General features: G+C 49.9%; 1 protein-coding gene across 1 annotated transcript; it reads left to right on the top strand.

Annotated features, from left to right (window-relative positions):
- Positions 1-355: 355 nt before the first annotated feature.
- Positions 356-19125, top strand: tstd2 (thiosulfate sulfurtransferase like domain containing 2; the record flags this gene model as incomplete). The annotated part of the gene is made up of 9 exons (XM_080536663.1): positions 356-451; positions 724-1031; positions 1831-1939; positions 2680-2802; positions 3573-3678; positions 4072-4187; positions 9708-9866; positions 10728-10866; positions 18513-19125. The coding sequence occupies 9 exons, from the start codon at positions 356-358 to the stop codon at positions 18809-18811; spliced, it is 1455 nt and encodes a 484-aa protein (XP_080392789.1). The 3' UTR covers positions 18812-19125.
- Positions 19126-19971: the final 846 nt, after the last annotated feature.

The following is a 19971-nucleotide window of genomic DNA, read 5'->3' as shown; positions in this document are numbered from 1 at the left end:
CAAGTGAGACACATCCGGGGTCAGAGGTCGGTAGGCCGGAAACGTGAGTCGTGCACCTTTATTAGTCTTCCGACGGTGCTTGTCTGTCAGGAGGCTCAGCGCTCCGGACACGAGCTGCTTCTCTACATGGTTGTGAGCCTGGACATGAATACATCACTGAACTAGCTGCTTATATTAACTACCTATTCGTTTTTAGCGGAAATATATTGATTGCTGGGTGAAATAAGTCAACAAGTGGGGGTAGTTACTGTTAGTAGGGTAGTTAGTAGGGAGCGGGACACAAGTCTGGAAAACATCTTCACAGCCAGCTGTTGGCATGGCAACTGATGATACTCGTTGCAACGAGTTGACCAACATGGACGTGGACCCCCTGGCACCACACAGCTTCAGACCAGACAGACCTGCGCTCTCTGCTGCCCTCAGAAAGCACTACTCCTTCTGCAAGAGGAAGGTGAGCGGCTGTGTGTCATTCAAGTTGCCACTCTCACTAATGTAGCCCTGATTAAACACCTGTCTGTGCTCTGCCACGGCCATATAACTTATTGTGGTCCTCTGTGGCTTAGTTGGGAGAGCATGGCGCTAACAACGCTTAGGTTGTGGGTTCGATTCCCGCTGGGACCATATATAGGCCTACTGAAATGTATGTATGCACTCACTGCAATGTAAGTCGCTTTGGATGAAAGCGTCAGCTAAATGGCGTGTATTATTATATTTCTCTTTCAGACGTTTGCCACATTTGTGGCGTCCAAGAGATGTCCTGGTGGAGAGGGGGGGTGTCCTGGTGGAGAGGGGGGGTGCCCCTCGCCCTTGGCGTGGCAGTGCTGTGGCCAGGCGTTCCGGGAGCCGTCGTCCTCCATCCATAAGCACGTTGCCAGGACCCACCAGGCCGAGCTGGGCCGGCTGACGGAGGCCTCGTTCCAGCTGCTCCTGGGCCAGATGGAGGAGGAGGAGGAGGAGACGCAGGGGCCGGTGGAGGACTTCTCCTGCTGGATACCAGACACCAGCCACCTCCATGAGGACCAGCTACACACGTACGCTCACCCCTGTCCCCCTACTAATGACTAGTAATAGGGGGGGAGAGAGGGAGAAGGGGAGAGGGAGAGAGGGGGGGGGGGGGGAGGGAAAGACAGGGGGGAGAGACAGAGAGAGAGAGAGAGAGGGGGAGGGAGAGAGAGGGGAGAGGGAGAGAGAGAAAGAAATAGAGAGGGAGGGAGAGAGAGAGAGAGCGAGGGGGGAGAGAGAGAGAGAGAAAGAAATAGAGAGGGAGAGAGAGAGAGAGAGAAAGAGAAAGAGAAAGAGAAAGAGAGATACTTTATACATCTGTTTCTCTACTAATAACTTCCACTCATTGGGCAAAGAACCGTGCCGGTTCGCTATCGCGAACCAAGTCTGGAACCAGCCGGCGCGTTCAGACCGAAACTCAATTGGTTTGGAGCCTGAAAAGTTGGTTCGCAGTGGGAAACAGAAAATAGTGGTTCTCAAGCAGGAACCAGAATGTAGAACAGTCACGTCGTCAGTGGGTGGATGGTTCTGGTTACACTGGTATGAACGCGGGCTCGTTCGCCAGACAGCACCAACGTTCGGAGGTTCCCGAACGCGAACGCGAACCGGCACGGTTCTTTGTCGGTGTGAAAGCCCTAAGAGAGAGTTAGATAGAAACTTTATTGTCCCAGTGAGGAACAGTTGGTTCTCAGCCCTGATTGGACAAATAGCAGCAAGAAGACGATACGTCACAACAAGAACAACAACACAATACAACTGTATTACTCCATCTGGAGACACACACACACACACACACACACACCTTATACAGTTGTGTTTGTGTGTCAGGGGTCCAGGTGAGGTGGTCCTGTACTACCGGTACTGTCAGCTGACCCACCCGCAGCTCATCTGTGATTGGCAGAGAGCCCTATGTGACACGCTGCACCTGACTGGCAAGGTAACCATGATGTCATCACCTCCACCTGGTCGGAATGGTAACATGATCACTCTCGTCTACGCAATGAAACATCCCATCTAACTGTCTTCTCCATGAACATTAGTTCTAGAACACTCTAGAACATGGACGTTTGGTAATATGATGTGTGTTGTGTGTGTGTGTGTGTGCGTGCGTGCGTGTGCGTGTGTGTGTGTGTCTGTGTCTGTGTCTGTGTCTGTGTCTGTGTCTGTGTGTCTCTGTGTGTGTGTCTCTGTGTGTGTGTGTGTGTGTGTGTCTCTGTCTGTGTGTCTGTGTCTGTGTGTCTGTGTCTGTGTGCGTGTGCGTGTGTGTGTGTGTGTGTATGTGTGTGTGCGTGTGCGTGTGCGTGTGTCTGTGTGCGTGTGTGTGTGTGTGTCTCTGTCTGTGTGTCTGTGTCTGTGTGTGTGTGTGCCGTGTGTATGTGTGTCTCTCTGTCTGTGTCTGTGTCTGTCTGTGTGCGTGTGTGTGTGTGTGTGTGTGTGTACGTGTGTCTGTGTCTGTGTCTGTTTCTGTGTGTGTGTGCGTGCGTGTGTCTGTGTCTGTGTGTGTGTGTGCGTGCGTGCGTGTGTGTGTGTGTGTGTGTGTGTGTGTGCCGTGTGTGTGTGTGTGTCTCTGTCTGTGTGTCTGTGTCTGTGTCTGTGTCTGTGTCTGTCTGTGTGTGTGTGTGCGTGTGTGCGTGTGTGTGTGTGTGTGCGCGTGCGTGTGTGTGTGTGTGTGTGCAGGTCAGGGTGGGGTCAGAGGGCATCAACGGCACGGTGGGGGGGACCAGGGTGTCCACCCAGCTGTACGTCCAGACCCTGCTGTCCCACCCCGCCTTCACAACCATGAGGCAGGACGACTTCAAGGTACCGACCTCTTCAGTGGAACTCCTGGTTTCTATGGTTCTAAGATTGAACAGACAGACAGGCCAACCCTGCCAGCATTTAAACAGGCCCTCAAAACCCACCTCTTCAAGCTCGCCCTTCACTAGTTAACCCTCTCCCCCTTCCCATGTGTCCCCAGCACTACCTTCATTATACTTTCTTTGATTTATTTTCTTCTTTTTATCTTTATTAATTTATATTAGTTCCTACAGGATTCTGCCCTAGGTCTTCTCACTTTGTAAAGCGTCTTTGAGTCTCTAGAAAAGCGCTATATAAGTCAGATGTATTATTATTATTATTGTTATTATTATTATTATTATTATTATTATTATTATTATTATTATATTATAAAGATAATCCTTATAAAATCAGAGCTCATCTGTGGGTCTATTGTCAGTGGTTTAGGATTTCAACATTTGACGTTGTTGATGTTTGTGATATGTACTAATGTCGTGTCTCAGAGCTTTCTCTGTGTGTGTGTGTACGTGCGTGCGTGCGCGTGTATGTATGTGTGTGCGTGTGTGTACGTGCGTGCGTGCGCATGTGTGTACGTGTGTGTGTGCTCGTGTGCGTGCGTGTGTGTGTGTGTGCGTGTGCGTGCGTGCGTGCGTGTGTGTGTACGTGTGTGTGTGTACGTGCGCGTGTGTGTATGTGTGTGTACGTGCGCGTGTGTGTACGTGTGTGTGCGCGTGCGTGTACATGTGTGTGTGCGCGTGCGTGTGCGTGCGTGTGTGTGTGTGTGTGTGTGTCAGACCAGTGCAGGAGGAGCAGGCTGTTTCTCTGGGCTGAGGGTCGGCGTCTACAAGGAGATCGTTCCCATGGGGATAGACCCTGATGACCTCTCCTACCGACTGGCAGGTACCCTGACCCTAGCCCTGTCCCTGACCCCTAACCCTGACCCTAACCTTGATCCTAACCCTGACCCTAACCCTGACCCTAACTCCTGACCCTGACCCCTAACCTTGATCCTAACCCTGACCCCTGACCCTAGTCCTGACCCCTGAACCCTAACCCCTGAACCCTAACCCCTGACCCTGACCCTAGCCCTAGCCCTGACCCTAGCCCTGACCCTAATCCTGACCCTAGTCCTGACCCCTAACCCTCACCCTGACCCTGACCCTAACCCTGTCCCTGTTCCTGTCCCTAGCCCTGACCCTAGCCCTAGCCCTGACCCCTGACCCTAGCCCTGACCCTGACCCCTGGCCCTGACCCTGACACCTGGTCAGGTGAGTCAACCCTGTGTTTCCGTAGGAACCCACCTGGATCCAGAGGAGTTCCACAGGGAGGTGCAGCAGCTGCTGGCCCAGGGAGACGCCTGCACAGACACGCTGCTGCTGGACTGCAGGAACTTCTACGAGAGTAAAATAGTATGTGTCTGGTCTGGTCTGGGTCTAGGTCTGGTCTGGTCTGGTCTGGTCTGGTCTGGTCTGGGTCTGGTCTGGTCTGGTCTGGGTCTGGTCTGGTCTGGTCTGGTCTGGTCTGGGTCTGGTCTGGGTCTGGTCTGGGTTTGGTCTGGTCTGGTCTGGGTCTGGTCTGGTCTGGTCCAGGGATGGACGGTTTCCAATTATTGAAACCGAAAAACCGTCAAAGACTAAAACCGGGGTTTTCCGGTTAACCGAAAAAAAAAAAAAAAAAAAAAAAAAGAGCGCCAATTTCAAATAATTGAGCCCTACTGCTACAATACACTCATGTCGAACACCATTAAAACACCGTAAGCACAGTCGCAACACATTTAGGCTACTTAGTTTCACAAATATAAGTGGAAAGGCAGACTTTTGTAAGCTACACCATACATGAAAACACATGAACACTTAACACACCAGCTCCGCTGATCCAGGGTGCACGCCTGCACGGAAGATCATCTCTTGGAACAGCGTCTTCATTGAATGAACTGCTTTCTCAATATCTTGGTTCTTAGACAAAGTTTCAGCTGCTGCTCAATGTATTTAAATATTTGAATACTGCTCAATAATCACTGAAATATTAGACTTAGAATTATGCAGTGAACATACTTAAAGCTTTTCATAAAAACCACATGCCGCGAGACTGACTCGTCCTGAACTGTCGTAAGTCAATCAACAAAGAATGCCCCATCAAAATAAAAGTGCCCATGGTAGAGCTGTCAAAATAGAGCTTTCAAAGTAAATGTACTAATACAGATAGAGATAAATACAGAACTACCTTTGCGTCACTAAGTGACCGCGTATCTTCTGAGACATGCGTTCTGTCATCACTTTCAGTAGCGCCTTCACACACAGTGGCGCTGTGCACAAACACTCTTGATCCGTATAGCTCTTGTTTTATTATATTGTGGTTTAGTAAATACTGCACTTGGAGTTACATTCAATGCATGATTTGTGCTATAGAACATAAATAAAGTTTGATTGATTGATTGATATCAAATCAAATCACATTTTATTTCTATAGCGCATTTCTCACAAAAGTGACCCAATGCGCTTTACAGAGAGCAGCGAAAATGATCTTATTAAATGTAAGCGAGTAATTGTAAAAAACCTTTCCTATCTACCAATAACTGAAGGCAACTATCTTTCCCATAGAGTGATTCGTTACCCTTAAATATAATCCCAATTAGATATTAATCCTCAGTTATTCTTCACAACTGACCAAACCTCTCACTCATTGCGCGGCAGATTCAGACTGTATCGTTGTTATTTTCACACACGACAAACATGTGACATGTTCCAGTTTTATTCTTTGAACAACAGAATATACAATAGAATAGAAAACGGTTCAGACGGTTTTGATAAAAAAACGTTTCTATTTTTATAAACCCCGGTTTTCGGTATAACCGAAAAACCGTCCATCCCTAGTCTGGTCTGGGTCTGGTCTGGGTCTGGGTCTGGTCTGGGTCTGGGTCTGGTCTGGGTCTGGTCTGGGTCTGGGTCTGGTCTGGGTCTGGTCTGGTCTGGTAAATCATTTTCTGTCGAACTCCGTAAGTGAAGGTATGTAAGCAACGCAGGGTGCATTCGTAAATTCGCTCTGAGAGCGCCGGAGCGCACACTGGGTTCAACGTCATAAAGGGACCAGGTAATTTGATTGGACAAGAGGCATTCCATGAGTGCTGATCAAATTTCCAGGGTGAAATTACGAACGCTGCCGTAATGTAGCTAGCGAACAGAAGACGGAAAAAAACGTTAAACTGGATACATTTTGGGAATATATATGGTTACTTTCTCACCTGAAAACACAAAGTTACAGCTTTTAGCCAATGGAGGTTTAAAATGGAGGAATTTGAATTCCCCGCTCCCGGCCGGTGCGAAATGCATTCTGGAAGGCAGTATGCACACTGCAGTGTAAACGGTCGGCTGGTTTTCGCATACTTATTATGAATTTAGTAGGCAGTATGCAGTATATCAGCGATACTCAACCCGCGGCTCGCGAGCCGCATGCGGCTCCTTTAAGACGAGTTGCGGCTCTTTTAATTCCCACTTAAAAAAAGAAAATCAAAAAAAATATTTAAAAAACGAAAAACTAAAACATTGTCAGCAGAATTCATCAACATTTCATTATCACTCACAAGTCACACATCAGTCTATTAAGCCACCCCCACATCCCTCTGAACAACCAATCACAAATTATTTCAGGTTTCGCGCTCTGATTGCAGGTGCGCGAGATAATTGCTCCATCACACTGGGAAAACTAGCTTACAGCACTATGCAAAAATGGCAAAGGAATATAGGAAACGAAGATATGAAGAGGAATATCGAACATTTAAAGAGGACTGGGAACTCGAGTTTTTCTTCGTCTCCACCGGTTCGGGAAAATGCATCTGCCTGCTTTGTGACAACGTCATTTCACAATTTAAAAGGTCCAATTTGCAGCGCCATCACGACACAAAACACCAGAAGTTCAGTACCGACTTTCCGAAAGGTGGAGAGCTGAGGGCGGAAAAACTGGCGAGACTCAAACAGAACCGAACTGCTCAAAAAAACGTATTCCACACTAATACGAGTGAAAGAGCGACAGAGGCATCCTACAAAATCACACATGAACTGATGAAAAAGATGAAGCCATATACTGATGGAGAAATGGTGAAGGATTGCATACTGCTGGCTTTTTCAACGTTGTATCCTGAGAAAAAAGACCTGGAACGAGAGTCCAAAAAAATTCAACTGTCGGATTCTACTGTAGCTAGGAGGGCATCAGACATTTCAGAGAACATTGCACATACTCTTAAGGACAAACTGTCATCCGCTGAGTTTGTCAGCCTTGCAATGGACGAAAGCTTGGATATCAATGACACGCCACAATTACTCATCTTTATCCGAGCGATCAACAGTAAGTTTGACATTACAGAAGAACTGCTTGACATGGTTTCACTGGAAAATGGAACAACGGGCATTGAAATAAAAAACGCAGTGCTGGAAACATTAGAAAAGTTTAACATTGGACCAGAAAAAATCGCAGCATTCACAACAGATGGCGCACCGGCGATGCTAGGTAAGAGGAACCGAGCCGTGGCTTTGCTGAAAGAAACGCTGAAAAACGGCGGGGTTGCTTCTGAGGGTATATTCTCATACCATTGTATTGTGCATCAACAAGCCTTGTTTGCTAAGTTCAAATGTCTGAATGAAGTGATGGCAAATGTAATCGAAGTGGTTAATTATATCAGGGCCCGTGCAAGAAACCATTTCAATTTTAAACTGCTGTGTGAGGAGTTTGACACTCACTATGGAGATTTGGTGTTACACACCGAGATCAGATGGCTGTCTAAAGGACGTATGCTTGCACATTTCATGGACCTGCTTGAACCCCTGAAATCCTTCATTGTCGGCCAAGGGGAGACTTCCCGATTTTCCTTTTTGGATGATAAAGAGTGGGGGCTGTCTGTTGCGTTCCTGTGTGACATTACGCAGCACTTGAACGAACTTAATCTCAAGATGCAGGGAAGAAACAAGACCGTGTATGAGCTCTACACGGCTGTCAGAGTATTTTCTGACAAACTGGATGTACTCGAACAAAGTGTCCGTGGTTCTGATTACCGTTTCTTCCCCACCGTGCAGAAAGTGATGGCGACGCATGCAGACGCTCTCCCGCCCTGTCAATCACAATTCTGTGATGTGCTAACTGAGCTCAAGCAAAACTACACATCAAGACTCCACGACTTTAAGGATCATAGCAATATTTTTCTACTTGTGAAAAACCCATTCCTGATTGAGGTCAATGAAATGAAGCAAATAAGCGACCAGCTCGGACTTGTGCAGCTTCAAATGGAGTTCGTGGAGTTAAAGAGCTCAGATTAACTTCAGCGTCAGTTTACAGATGTCGTGGACTTTTGGAAACTGGTGGGGCATCTACCAAATATCTCCAGACCGGCAAGACGCATCATCTCAATGTTTCCGTCCACATACCGGTGTGAAGCAGCATTCTCTGCGCTCTCAAAAATAAAATGTCGCAACTGAAACAGATTGAGTCTGCAGCACACAACAGAGGCCCTTCGGATCGCCGTTTCCAGCGCAGAGCCCGACTTCAAATCACTTGTGCGGCAGAAGGAGTGTCAGAAATCACATTGAGTGTGAAGTAAGTACAACATTACTCTTCTGACAACCCCTGCTGTCTATAATCTGCTGTTATATGGACTGTGATTATCAGTAAACATGCTGTCTATTATCTGTTGTTATGGGCAGTGATGATCAGCAATGTGTGTTTTGTGGTTGCAGTGAAAATAATAAATCACAGTTATTGCACTGTACATTATGCTTTTCATTCCTTAGTAACATATTTGTTATATATCCGAACCTATTCTTGTTTATTTTCTCAGTCGTTTTATTATTTTTACCGTTGTTTGTTTTCTCTCCTCCACCAGTCCATTCCATCATCCCTGGACAGCCTGCCCTCCTGCCCTCCTGCCTGCCTGCCCTGCCTACCCTCCTGCCTGCCTAACGACTACTCCTCCTGCCTAAGCCCCTGCCTGCCTAACGACTACCCCTCCTGCCTAAGCCCCTGCCTGCCTAACGACTACTCCTCCTGCTTAAGCCCCTGCCTGCCTAACGACTACTCCTCCTGCCTAAGCCCCTGCCTGCTTAACGACTACCCCTCCTGCCTAAGCCCCTGCCTGCCTGCCGACTACCCCTCCTGCCTAAGCCCCTGCCTGCCGACTACCCCTCCTGCCTAAGCCCCTGCCTGCCTGCCGACTACCCCTCCTGCCTAAGCCCCTGCCTGCCTAACGACTACCCCTCCTGCCTAAGCCCCTGCCTGCCTAACGACTACTCCTCCTGCCTAAGCCCCTGCCTGCCTAACGACTACTCCTCCTGCCTAAGCCCCTGCCTGCCTGCCGACTACCCATCCTGCCTAAGCCCCTGCCTGCCTGCCGACTACCCCTCCTGCCTAAGCCCCTGCCTGCCTGCCGACTACTCCCCCTGCCTGACCCCCGCTTGCCCTACGCCTACGACCATTCTCTGCCTAACCCCTTTAATAAATATCCTTTGTTATTACCCTAGTCTCTGTGTCCGTCTGTTCTGGGGTGCTGCCACATTTGACCGCTTGATTCAGGCCTAACAATATTACTATTATCCATATTCTCAAATGCATAATGGTTTCAGGGAGGAAAGGAGCGTTTTTGGATTGTGGCTCTTGCAAAAATATGTTCTCGTCAATGTGGCTCCTGATTAGGACAAGGTTGAGTACCACTGCAGTATATACTCATTGAGTATGCTAGTATGCAGTATGCTAGTATACCATTCCGAACACAGCCTCAGTGTATTCAAGTGATTCTCCCCCAGGGCAGGTTCAACCAGAGTCTGACCCCTCCTGACCCCTGACCTCTGACCCCTCCCCCCCCCAGGGCAGGTTCAGTCTGACCTCTGACCCCCCCCCAGGGCAGGTTCAGTCTGACCCCTGACCTTTGACCCCCCCCCCCCCCCCAGGGCAGGTTCAGCCAGTCTCTGGCTCCGGACATCAGGAAGTTCAGCTACTTCCCGGCCTACGTGGACCAGAACCTGCAGCTGTTCAGAGACAAGCGGGTTCTGATGTACTGCACCGGCGGCATCCGCTGTGAGAGAGGCTCCGCCTACCTGCTGTCTAAGGTACCTGTCTCACCTACCTGTCTCACCTACCTGTCTCACCTACCTACCGGTCTCTCCTACCTACCTGTCTCACCTACCTACCGGTCTCTCCTACATGTCTCTCCTACCTACCTGTCTCACCTACCTACCTGTCTCACCTACCTACCTGTCTCACCTACCTATCTGTCTCTCCTACCTTCCTACCTACCTGTCTCACCTACCTACCTGTCTCACCTACCTACCTGTCTCACCTACCTACCTGTCTCACCTACCTACCTGTCTCACCTACCTACCTGTCTCACCTACCTACCTGTCTCTCCTACCTACCTGTCTCACCTACCTACATGTCTCACCTACCTACCTGTCTCACCTACCTACCTGTCTCACCTACCTACCTGTCTCACCTACCTACCTGTCTCACCTACCTACCTGTCTCACCTACCTACCTGTCTCTCCTACCTACCTGTCTCACCTACCTACCTGTCTCACCTACCTACCGGTCTCTCCTACCTACCTGTCTCACCTACCTACCTGTCTCTCCTACCTACCTGTCTCACCTACCTACATGTCTCACCTACCTACCTGTCTCACCTACCTACCTGTCTCACCTACCTACCTGTCTCACCTACCTACCTGTCTCACCTACCTACCTGTCTCACCTACCTACCTGTCTCTCCTACCTACCTGTCTCACCTACCTACCTGTCTCACCTACCTACCGGTCTCTCCTACCTACCTGTCTCACCTACCTACCTGTCTCTCCTACCTACCTGTCTCACCTACCTACATGTCTCACCTACCTATCTAAGCATAAGTAGTCTCTCTCTCTCTCTCTCTCTCTCCAGGAGGTGTGTAAGGAAGTGTATTCTCTCTCTCTCTCTAGGATGTGTGTAAGGGGGTGTACCAGCTGAAGGGAGGGGTCCACAGGTATCTGGAGCGGTTCCCTGAGGGCTTCTACAGAGGGAAGCTGTTCGTGTTCGACGAGCGCTACGCCATCTCCTCCAACAGCGACGTCATCTCAGGTGGGTGGGGGCTGCCGGCCCCCCCGAGGGACTTCCTGTTCATACCAGCGACTCTCTGGTGTGTCTGGTGTCTGGACCGACTGAGAGACTCTCTGGTGTCTTGGACCGACTGAGAGACTCTGGTGTCTCTGGACCGACTGAGAGACTCTCTGGTGTCTGGACCGACTGAGAGACTCTCTGGTGTCTCTGGACCGACTGAGAGACTCTCTGGTGTCTGGACCGACTGAGAGACTCTCTGGTGTCTCTGGTGTCTGGACCGACTGAGAGACTCTCTGGTGTCTGGACCGACTGAGAGACTCTCTGGTGTCTCTGGTGTCTGGACCGACTGAGAGACTCTCTGGTGTCTCTGGTGTCTGGACCGACTGAGAGACTCTCTGGTGTCTGGACCAACTGAGATACTCTCTGTTGTCTGGACCGACTGAGAGACTCTCTGGTGTCTCTGGTGTCTGGACCGACTGAGAGACTCTCTGGTGTCTGGACCGACTGAGAGACTCTCTGGTGTCTCTGGACCGACTGAGAGCCTCTCTGGTGTCTGGACCGACTGAGAGACTCTCTGGTGTCTGGACCAACTGAGAGCCTCTCTGGTGTCTGGACCGACTGAGAGACTCTCTGGTGTCTGGACCGACTGAGAGACTCTCTGGTGTCTCTGGACCGACTGAGAGACTCTCTGGTGTCTGGACCGACTGAGATACTCTCTGGTGTCTGGACCAACTGAGAGCCTCTCTGGTGTCTGGACCGACTGAGAGCCGTGGTGCTGAACACACAGGGTTCTCTCCAGGGCCCCGGCTGTTCAAAACCTTTCATCTGGATCAGAATAAGCCAGATTCAGAGCTGGCTGGTTTCTCTATATTCTATATTCTATATATACTATATATACTATATATTCTATATACAGTGTTTCCCCTAGGTTTGCTGCCTTGGGGGGGTGGCATGGACCGTGGCATGGACCCCCACCCAGGGGTAAGACCCTGTGACATACCAGTGTCATGTCCAGGGGGGGTACTTGTACATCAAGCTGCCTCACGCTACGGAAACAGGAGATAGGCTCCTCCCCCTAAGGGCCGTTAGGCTCCAGAACCATCGGTTCTCAAGGCTACTTACTTATGTGGTCTTGACTAGGGGTGGGACGATTAGAAAATGTCATGTCACGATTATCGTGGGCAAAATAATCGCGATCCACGATATTATCGCGAGAATTAAAAAAGAAAAAAAAAAGGCTTCTTTTAATGCCAATAAAACACACTGTAATCACTTTAACTTAGATTTTGTTGTATTTTTAGGACATTTTAAGTCAGTAATTCAAATTCAGATTCTAGTGGCAAAACGAGAATTAGAATAACCCCCTAAAACCTGACGTTTTTTTGGAAATTCAACAAAAGTGTCAACGCCTACTACAAAAGATATTTCTCAGCCTCTGTTAGCAGATAGAAACGAAATTCAAAAAGTATTTAAAAGCTTACACCAGTGGCTTTCATGGGAATTGGAGTTTATTATTTATTAAGGAGTCCAAACCTTCATTAAAAATAATTTAAGCACTATTTTCAATAAAAATTTATTAATATAAAGTGTGGCAGTGCAGTCACAGAGGGCAGGACAGAGGACAGTCCCCTCACATAATCCATGTCAGCTGCCTGGTTGTCCTGGAGGTGTAGATACCTGAAAATCCAGATATAGATTCATGTAAGTTACCTTGGATGAAAGCAATATAACACATACACCATTGGAAGAAATATAAATAGTTCTCATTAGCCTACTATAATAATAATAATAATAATAATAATAAATGTTATTTACTGAGGTCACCCTCATTTACAGTGACGTCGAGTGTACAATAGAATAGTGAGCAAGGGCAAACAAACAGTGAGCAAGAAAGGATTAAAGGAAAAAAAGAAAAAACTAAAAACAATTGCAATTATTAGAATACAGTTTTTGCACCAGGAGTTTAAAGGTAGAGGCAGAGGGGAGGACCTCCAACCGGAGAGTTTGCTGCAGAGTGTTCCATGTATTAGGGGCATCAATAAAAAAGGCTGTTTTACCCAGGTCTGAACGCGCATACGGAACCCGAAAAGAAAGCCAACTATTAGATCTGGTCACATAAGTACCAAGACTCCAGTCTAATAATGATGAGATATAAGGAGGAAGCTTGCCACAGATGGCCTTGAAAACTAACAAGTTCCAGTGGTAACTGCGCCTCAGAGAAAGAGAGGGCCAGCCAACCTTGTCATTATGCAGTGGTGAGTGTCATAACTGTCCCCGGTAATAAACCTTAGAGCTGAGTGATAAACTGAGTCCAATTGTTTCAATGTAGATGAAGCTGCATGCCTATAGATATCATCAACGTAATCTAATACGGACAGGAATACCGCCTCGACAACTCTCTTCCTACAAAGCAAGGGGAAGCTAGACCGATTACGGTAAAGAAAGCCCACCTTTTGCCGAAGTTTGGAGGCGAGGCCGTCGACATGCGTTTTGAATGATAGCTTCTCATCCAACCACAGCCCAAGATATTTGTAGTCGGTAACTCTCTCAATGGAGGAGCCGTCAACTGTGGATATAAGAAGCTTTGTAAGGTCCACATTTCTAGCCCTAGTAAACAACATGAATTTCGTTTTCTTCGAGTTGAGGACTAGCTTATGCCTCGAGAGGGCGTCTTGCAGTGAGTTAAAGGCTAGCTGCAAGTTGATAGTAGCAGCATGTGGGGAATCTGCTGTACTATAAAGAATGGTATCATCGGCATATAAATGGATATATAATTCCTCTTCCTTGGGGAGGCGGGGGGTTGGAACATTTAAAAGCAAATTAAACAATACGTTTAGTCATGAAAGAGTAAGTATAGTAAATCGGCAAACGACATCGTTGTTAAAAGCGTAAATAATAATAATAATAACTTTTATTTGTATAGCGCTTTTCCTGCAAACGTTGCAACTCAAAGTGCTTTAATCATTATATTGTAGTGACCGCTCGTTAGTGAGCAGAGTATTCGTAATTCACGGCGTTCCAGCCTGTACAAAGCACTGTTGATATGTTTGTGTTTACTCAATCACCCAGGCTGCTTAGCGGGTGATATGACGGGATATAAGTGGGACAAAGATGGATGAATGTGGTTGTTGTCAGTACGCATGCAGAGAGTGAGAATAAAGCACATGATTGTTTTTCTACCGGCAAACCGACTACATCGTCCAGTTATTGCCGTCACTCCTACATTGGTGACCCTGACATTCTCTCGAACGTTTTCGGAGATCATTTGAACATGACAACAAACGCAGTTTCACTCAAGCTGCCCGTTTTTTGGGAACAAAATGCCAACGCATGGTTTGCACAAGCTGAAGCTCAATTCGCCCTCAGGGATATTACCGTGGATCATACCAAATACTACTACGTGGTAGCAGCTTTAACCAATTCAACGGCAGCGAGAGTGGTGAGTCTTATTGAAAACCCACCGGCACAGCACAAATATGTTACCTTGAAGGCGCACCTCATAGATACGTTTTGTTTGTCTGAATCTGAACGTGCACGCCAGCTCCTCTCTCTCCCTGGGCTCGGTGACACAAAACCCTCTGAACTGATGGACCACATGCTAGCTTTGCTGGGCGACCATCAGCCGTGTTTTCTTTTTAAAGAGCTTTTTCTGCAACAGTTACCAGACCAGGTTCGTTTTTCAATGGCTAATTCCATCAAAACAGACTTTCGTCAGCTAGCCAAGGAAGCGGATATATTTTTCTCAGCTGGGAAGAAGTGTTTTACAGCCACCATGGATGAGTTTGGGTTCCAACCACTCTCCATCTCCGCTACTGCTGTGGCCCGACGGGTGAGGCCGTCGGGGTTGTGCTTTTACCATATGAAATTCGGGGACAAAGCTAAGAAGTGCCTACCACCATGCAACTTCAGTGTGTCGGGAAACGCACAGGCCGCCACTCATTAGCAGCTGTGGGTGCCGGCCATTCTGCAGGCTTGCTGTACGTCACTGACTCCCTCTCTGGCCGCCGTTTTCTGTGTGACACAGGTGCCCAGGTGAGCGTGCTGCCCGTATCGGCAATAGACATTAAAACAGCGAAACAAGGACCCTCCCTTGAGGCTGCCAATGGCAGTGCTATCGCTACCTTCGGCAGGCGCACTGTGGGTTTGTGTTTTGCTGACCAGCGTTTTACCTGGAGTTTTGTGTTGGCCAAAGTGTCTACTCCCCTCTTAGGCGCTGACTTTCTCTGCGCTAACAGCCTCCTGGTGGACGTGGGGAACCGCCGACTCGTCAACGCTGAGACATTCGGCTCTTTGTCATGTGAGCGCAGTGACGCAGCCACAATGAAGCTGTCCAGTGCTGTCTCGCCGGCTGACGATTTCTCTCCTCTTCTATTGGAGTTCTCAGACATCACAACACCTACCTTCTCGGCTGCTACCACCAAACACGGCGTCATGCATTACATCTCCACGGAAGGCCCACCAGTGCATGCCAGGGCCCGTCGCCTCGACCCACACAAGCTCACCATCGCGAAAGAGGAGTTTGCAGCCATGGAGGCACTTGGTATCATTCGCCGTTCTGACAGTCCTTGGGCCTCGCCTCTCCATCTCGTTCCCAAGTCCAACGGAGGCTGGCGTCCGTGCGGCGACTACCGGCGTCTAAATGATGTCACCACACCTGACCGTTACCCCGTTCCACACATTCAAGACTTTTCAGCCCATCTAGCGGGCGCGTCTATTTTTTCTAAAGTGGATTTGGTACGGGGATACCACCAGGTGCCAGTTAGCCCTCAGGACGTCCCCAAGACAGCGGTTATAACACCATTCGGACTTTTTGAGTTTTTGAGGATGCCGTTTGGCCTCAAGAATGCTGCCCAGACCTTTCAGAGGTTGATGGACGCCATGCTGGGCAACCTCCCTTTTGTGTTTGTCTACCTAGACGATATCCTGGTAGCTAGCACGTCCAAGGCAGAGCACCTATCCCACCTCCGTCTCCTCTTCAGTCGCCTCCGGGAACATGGATTAATCATCAACCCAGCAAAGTGCCAGTTTGGACTGCCTGCCATGGATTTCCTCGGCCACCACATCACTACTGCTGGGGCGGTCCCGCTGCCATCAAAGGTGGACGCTGTGCTGCAGCTCCCACGCCCTACCAGCATTAGAGCTTTACAGGAGTTCCTGGGGATGGTGAATTTCTACCATCGATTCATCCCCCAGGCTGCCCACCTAATGCGACCCCTGTATGGGGCTCTCAAGGACAAGACCCCTAAGCACATCATCGCATGGTCCGACGAAATGTCAAAGGCATTCTCAGACACCAAGGAAGCCCTCGCGAGCGCGACCATGCTGACTCACCCCGTGCCTGAAGCTTCCGTGGCCTTGACAACTGATGCCTCAGATTATGCCGTTGGAGGCGTTTACGAACAGCTGGTCAAGGGGGTTTGGCAACCCCTGGCATTTTTCAGCCGACAACTCCGCTCCAGTGAGCAAAAATACAGCACCTTTGACCGAGAGCTCCTCGCTCTGTACTTGGCAGTCAGGCACTTCCGTTTCCTGCTGGAGGCTCGTCCATTCACAGTTTTTGTGGACCACAAACCCTTGATTTTTGCCATGGCTAAGGTGTCGGAGCCGTGGTCTGCCAGGCAGCAGCGTCATCTGGCTTATATCTCCGAGTTCACTACAGACATTCGGCATGTGGCGGGGAAGGACAACCCTGTAGCTGACTGCCTCTCTCGTGCCACTATCGGGGCTGTCCACCTCGGCATCGACTACGCCCATATGGCTGCGGATCAGGTTTCGGACCCAGACATCCAGGCATGCAGGACTAAAGTTTCTGGCCTCCAGTTGGCGGACATCCCCTTCAGTGACGACGGCACAACGCTGCTTTGTGACGTGTCCATGGAGCAGCCGCGCCCCGTGGTTCCACATGCATGGAGACGGCAAGTTTTCGAGGCCATACATGGCCTCTCACACCCAGGCAGGAAACCTTCGCAGCGCCTGATTGCGGCGAAATTCGTCTGGCCCAGGATGAAGGTTGACATTGGTGGGTGGGTCAAGACCTGCGTGCCATGCCAACGTGCGAAGGTCCATCGTCATGTTAAGGCCCCGCTGGAGCGGTTCACGGTCCCAGAAAGACGCTTCGACCATGTCAACATTGATCTGGTGGGTCCCCTTCCCGCCTCCAGGGGGTACACTCACCTTCTGACGATGGTGGACAGGACCACCCGTTGGCCAGAGGCCGTCCCACTGACGGAGACTACCACAGCTGAGGTGGCCCGCGCATTCATCGGCACCTGGGTCTCCCGGTTTGGGGTCCCCTCAGACCTTTCCTCTGATCGGGGGGCCCAGTTCACTTCTGGCTTATGGACTTCCATTACTCAGCAGCTGGGTGTCTCCCTCCACCGCACTACGGCTTACCACCCACAGGCCAATGGCCTGTGTGAACGTTTTCACCGGTCCATGAAGGCTGCCCTTAAAGCCGATCTCCGGGGCGACGGCTGGGTCGACAGGCTTCCTTGGGTGATGCTGGGACTCCGTACTGCACCTAAGGAGGACCTCCTTTCGTCCTCTGCTGAGCTGGTGTACGGCCAACCCCTCCGGGTTCCGGGGGATTTCCTCCCCTGTGCTACAGTCCCCTGGTCAGCACCAGAACAGCGAAGTGCGCTGCTGGACAAGGCCAAGTCCTTCCGGCCGATCCCTACCTCATGCCATGGCGTTCCTAAGGTACGTGTCCCGCCTGATCTGAAGGCAGCGGGGTATGTCTTTATCCGCCAAGACGCCCATCGAGCCCCTCTGCAACCGCCCTATGATGGTCCCTACCGGGTCGTGGAGACAGGCGACAAATCCTTTATTATCGACATGGGGGGTAGTAAGGAACGCATCTCGGTGGATCGCCTTAAGCCAGCTCATCTGGACTTGGACCGTCCCATCGAGGTGGCCCACCCGCCCCGCCGCGGTCGCCCCCCTGTTAAAACAGTCCCGACCCTAGCTCCTGCAGACCCCCTGCCCTGCCGTCCGAGGCCGGCCAAACGTCCGCCTGTTGTTTTTCCCCTGCCTCGGTCTCCTGTGCCTGCTCAAGGGCGCCAGAGTCGCTTTGGGCGAGTTATCAGAGTCCCTGACCGTTTTTTGGGGCCGGTTCTTGTGAATTCTGGGGGGACGTGTGTAGTGACCGCTCGTTAGTGAGCAGAGTATTCGTAATTCACGGCGTTCCAGCCTGTACAAAGCACTGTTGATATGTTTGTGTTTACTCAATCACCCAGGCTGCTTAGCGGGTGATATGACGGGATATAAGTGGGACAAAGATGGATGAATGTGGTTGTTGTCAGTACGCATGCAGAGAGTGAGAATAAAGCACATGATTGTTTTTCTACCGGCAAACCGACTACATCGTCCAGTTATTGCCGTCACTCCTACAATATAATCATCATTTAATTATTTAGTCATTTAAAGGCAATATTAAAAAGATGGGTTTTTTGTCTTGACTTGAACATATGTGCTGAGGTTGCATCCCTAATGTAAACTGGCAGTGAGACATAATCTGGAGCATAAGTGTGAAAGCGTTATGATGATTATTATGTTCCTCAGTGAATTCTGAGTTTTAGCTAGTTTTTCTGTTTGTTGCATTTTGTCTCCCCCTGCTGCAGAGTGCCGGTACTGCAGCCTAACCAGCTCTCTGTCTCCCCCTGCTGCAGAGTGCCGGTACTGCAGCGCGCCCTGGGACCAGTACCAGCTGTGCTCCACGCGGTTCTGCTACCAGCTGGTCCTGTCCTGCCCCCCCTGCCGCCTGGGGGGGCGCACCGCCTGCTGCCCCGCCTGCCAGGGGAAGAGCCGGGGGCCGGGGGGGGCAGAGGGGACCCCCACCCCCACAACCACTGCTGGGCCCCCTGGGGAGGGGACATCTGCCCCCCCCACCGCCACCCCCACCCCCACACACAGGGAGGAGTGCGAGTGCACAGACAGAAGGCCTAGGATCCCCCAGGATGCATTGTGATGTGATGAGGTCATCAGTCTGAGACAGTTCCGCCCGGGGAGGTGGAGCAACGCGTCGAACACAGCCTTCAGTCAGCCAATAGGAAGACACGTCAGACAGAGACGGCGGTGCACAGCCATTCGTTTGACCTCGGGTCAATCATCTCCCACAGAACATCCCATCACTCTCTCTCCCTCTCTCTCTGTCTCTCTCTCTCTCCCCCTCTGTCTCTCTCCCTCTCCCCTCTCCCTCCCTGTCTCTCTCTCTCCCTCTCCCCTCTCCCTCTCCCCTATCCCTCTCTCTCTCTTCCCCTCTCTCTCTCTCTTCCCCTCTTTCTCCCCCTCTCTCTCTCTTTCTCTCCCTCTCTCTCTCTCTCTCTCTCTCTCTCTCTCTCTCTCTCTCTCTCTCTCTCTCTCTCTCTCTCTCTCTCTCAGAACACCCCCCCCCCAGTTCTGAAATCAAATAATAACAAATACTTCACTCAGTAAACATAGCGTGTGTGTGTGTGTGTGTGTGTGTGTGTGTGTGCGCGTGTGTGTGTGTGTGTGTGTTATGTGTGTGTGTGTGTGTGTGTGTGTGTGTGTGTGTGTGCTGGGTGCTATCAGAGGCCTGGGTCTGGTTGTTAAAGCCCTTAGCAGACAGACATGTCACTGCCTTGGTGTAACAGTCAGTTTAATTAATCCTGCCTCAGGTTTATTTTTACATTACCCTGGAACAGTGACATCTGGGGGGTGTTCCATCAACGTCGTTAAAGGAAAATCCAGACTTATTCTGATAAATCTTGTGAGACTTAACAAAAATAAGCCTGGATTTTTCTTTAGAGATATTGATGGAATACCCCCCTGAGCCTGTGATGTTACGATGATGATGAACATGATGTTGTCCTGTTTTGATTAAAGAAATATTGTCTAACATGTCGGTTCTTTTCTGTATCGAACGTAAGTCGTAAAAGTCATGAATTACTTAACCATGATGAGTTTTTAAAAGTAGAACAGGCTGCAATGACTCGTATTCAAGACGTAATTGATCTGGCTTGACCTAGAAAGAATCTACAGAAATACTCCTGAGATCCCAGTCCATTATCTTGATGAACCCCCCCCCCCCCCCCTTCATTTAGGGACGTAGCCTGCAGGGTTGCCAGATGGGGCGGGTTCCCGCCGAATGGGCGACTTGGAAAAAAA

The sequence above is a fragment of the Nansenia antarctica genome (assembly GCF_963989245.1).
Source record: "Nansenia antarctica genome assembly, chromosome: 7".
In the NCBI taxonomy this organism is placed as follows: Eukaryota; Metazoa; Chordata; class Actinopteri; order Argentiniformes; family Microstomatidae; genus Nansenia; species Nansenia antarctica.
Note: the sequence above shows the minus strand (reverse complement) of the source record. Positions and strands in the feature narration are given on the sequence as shown.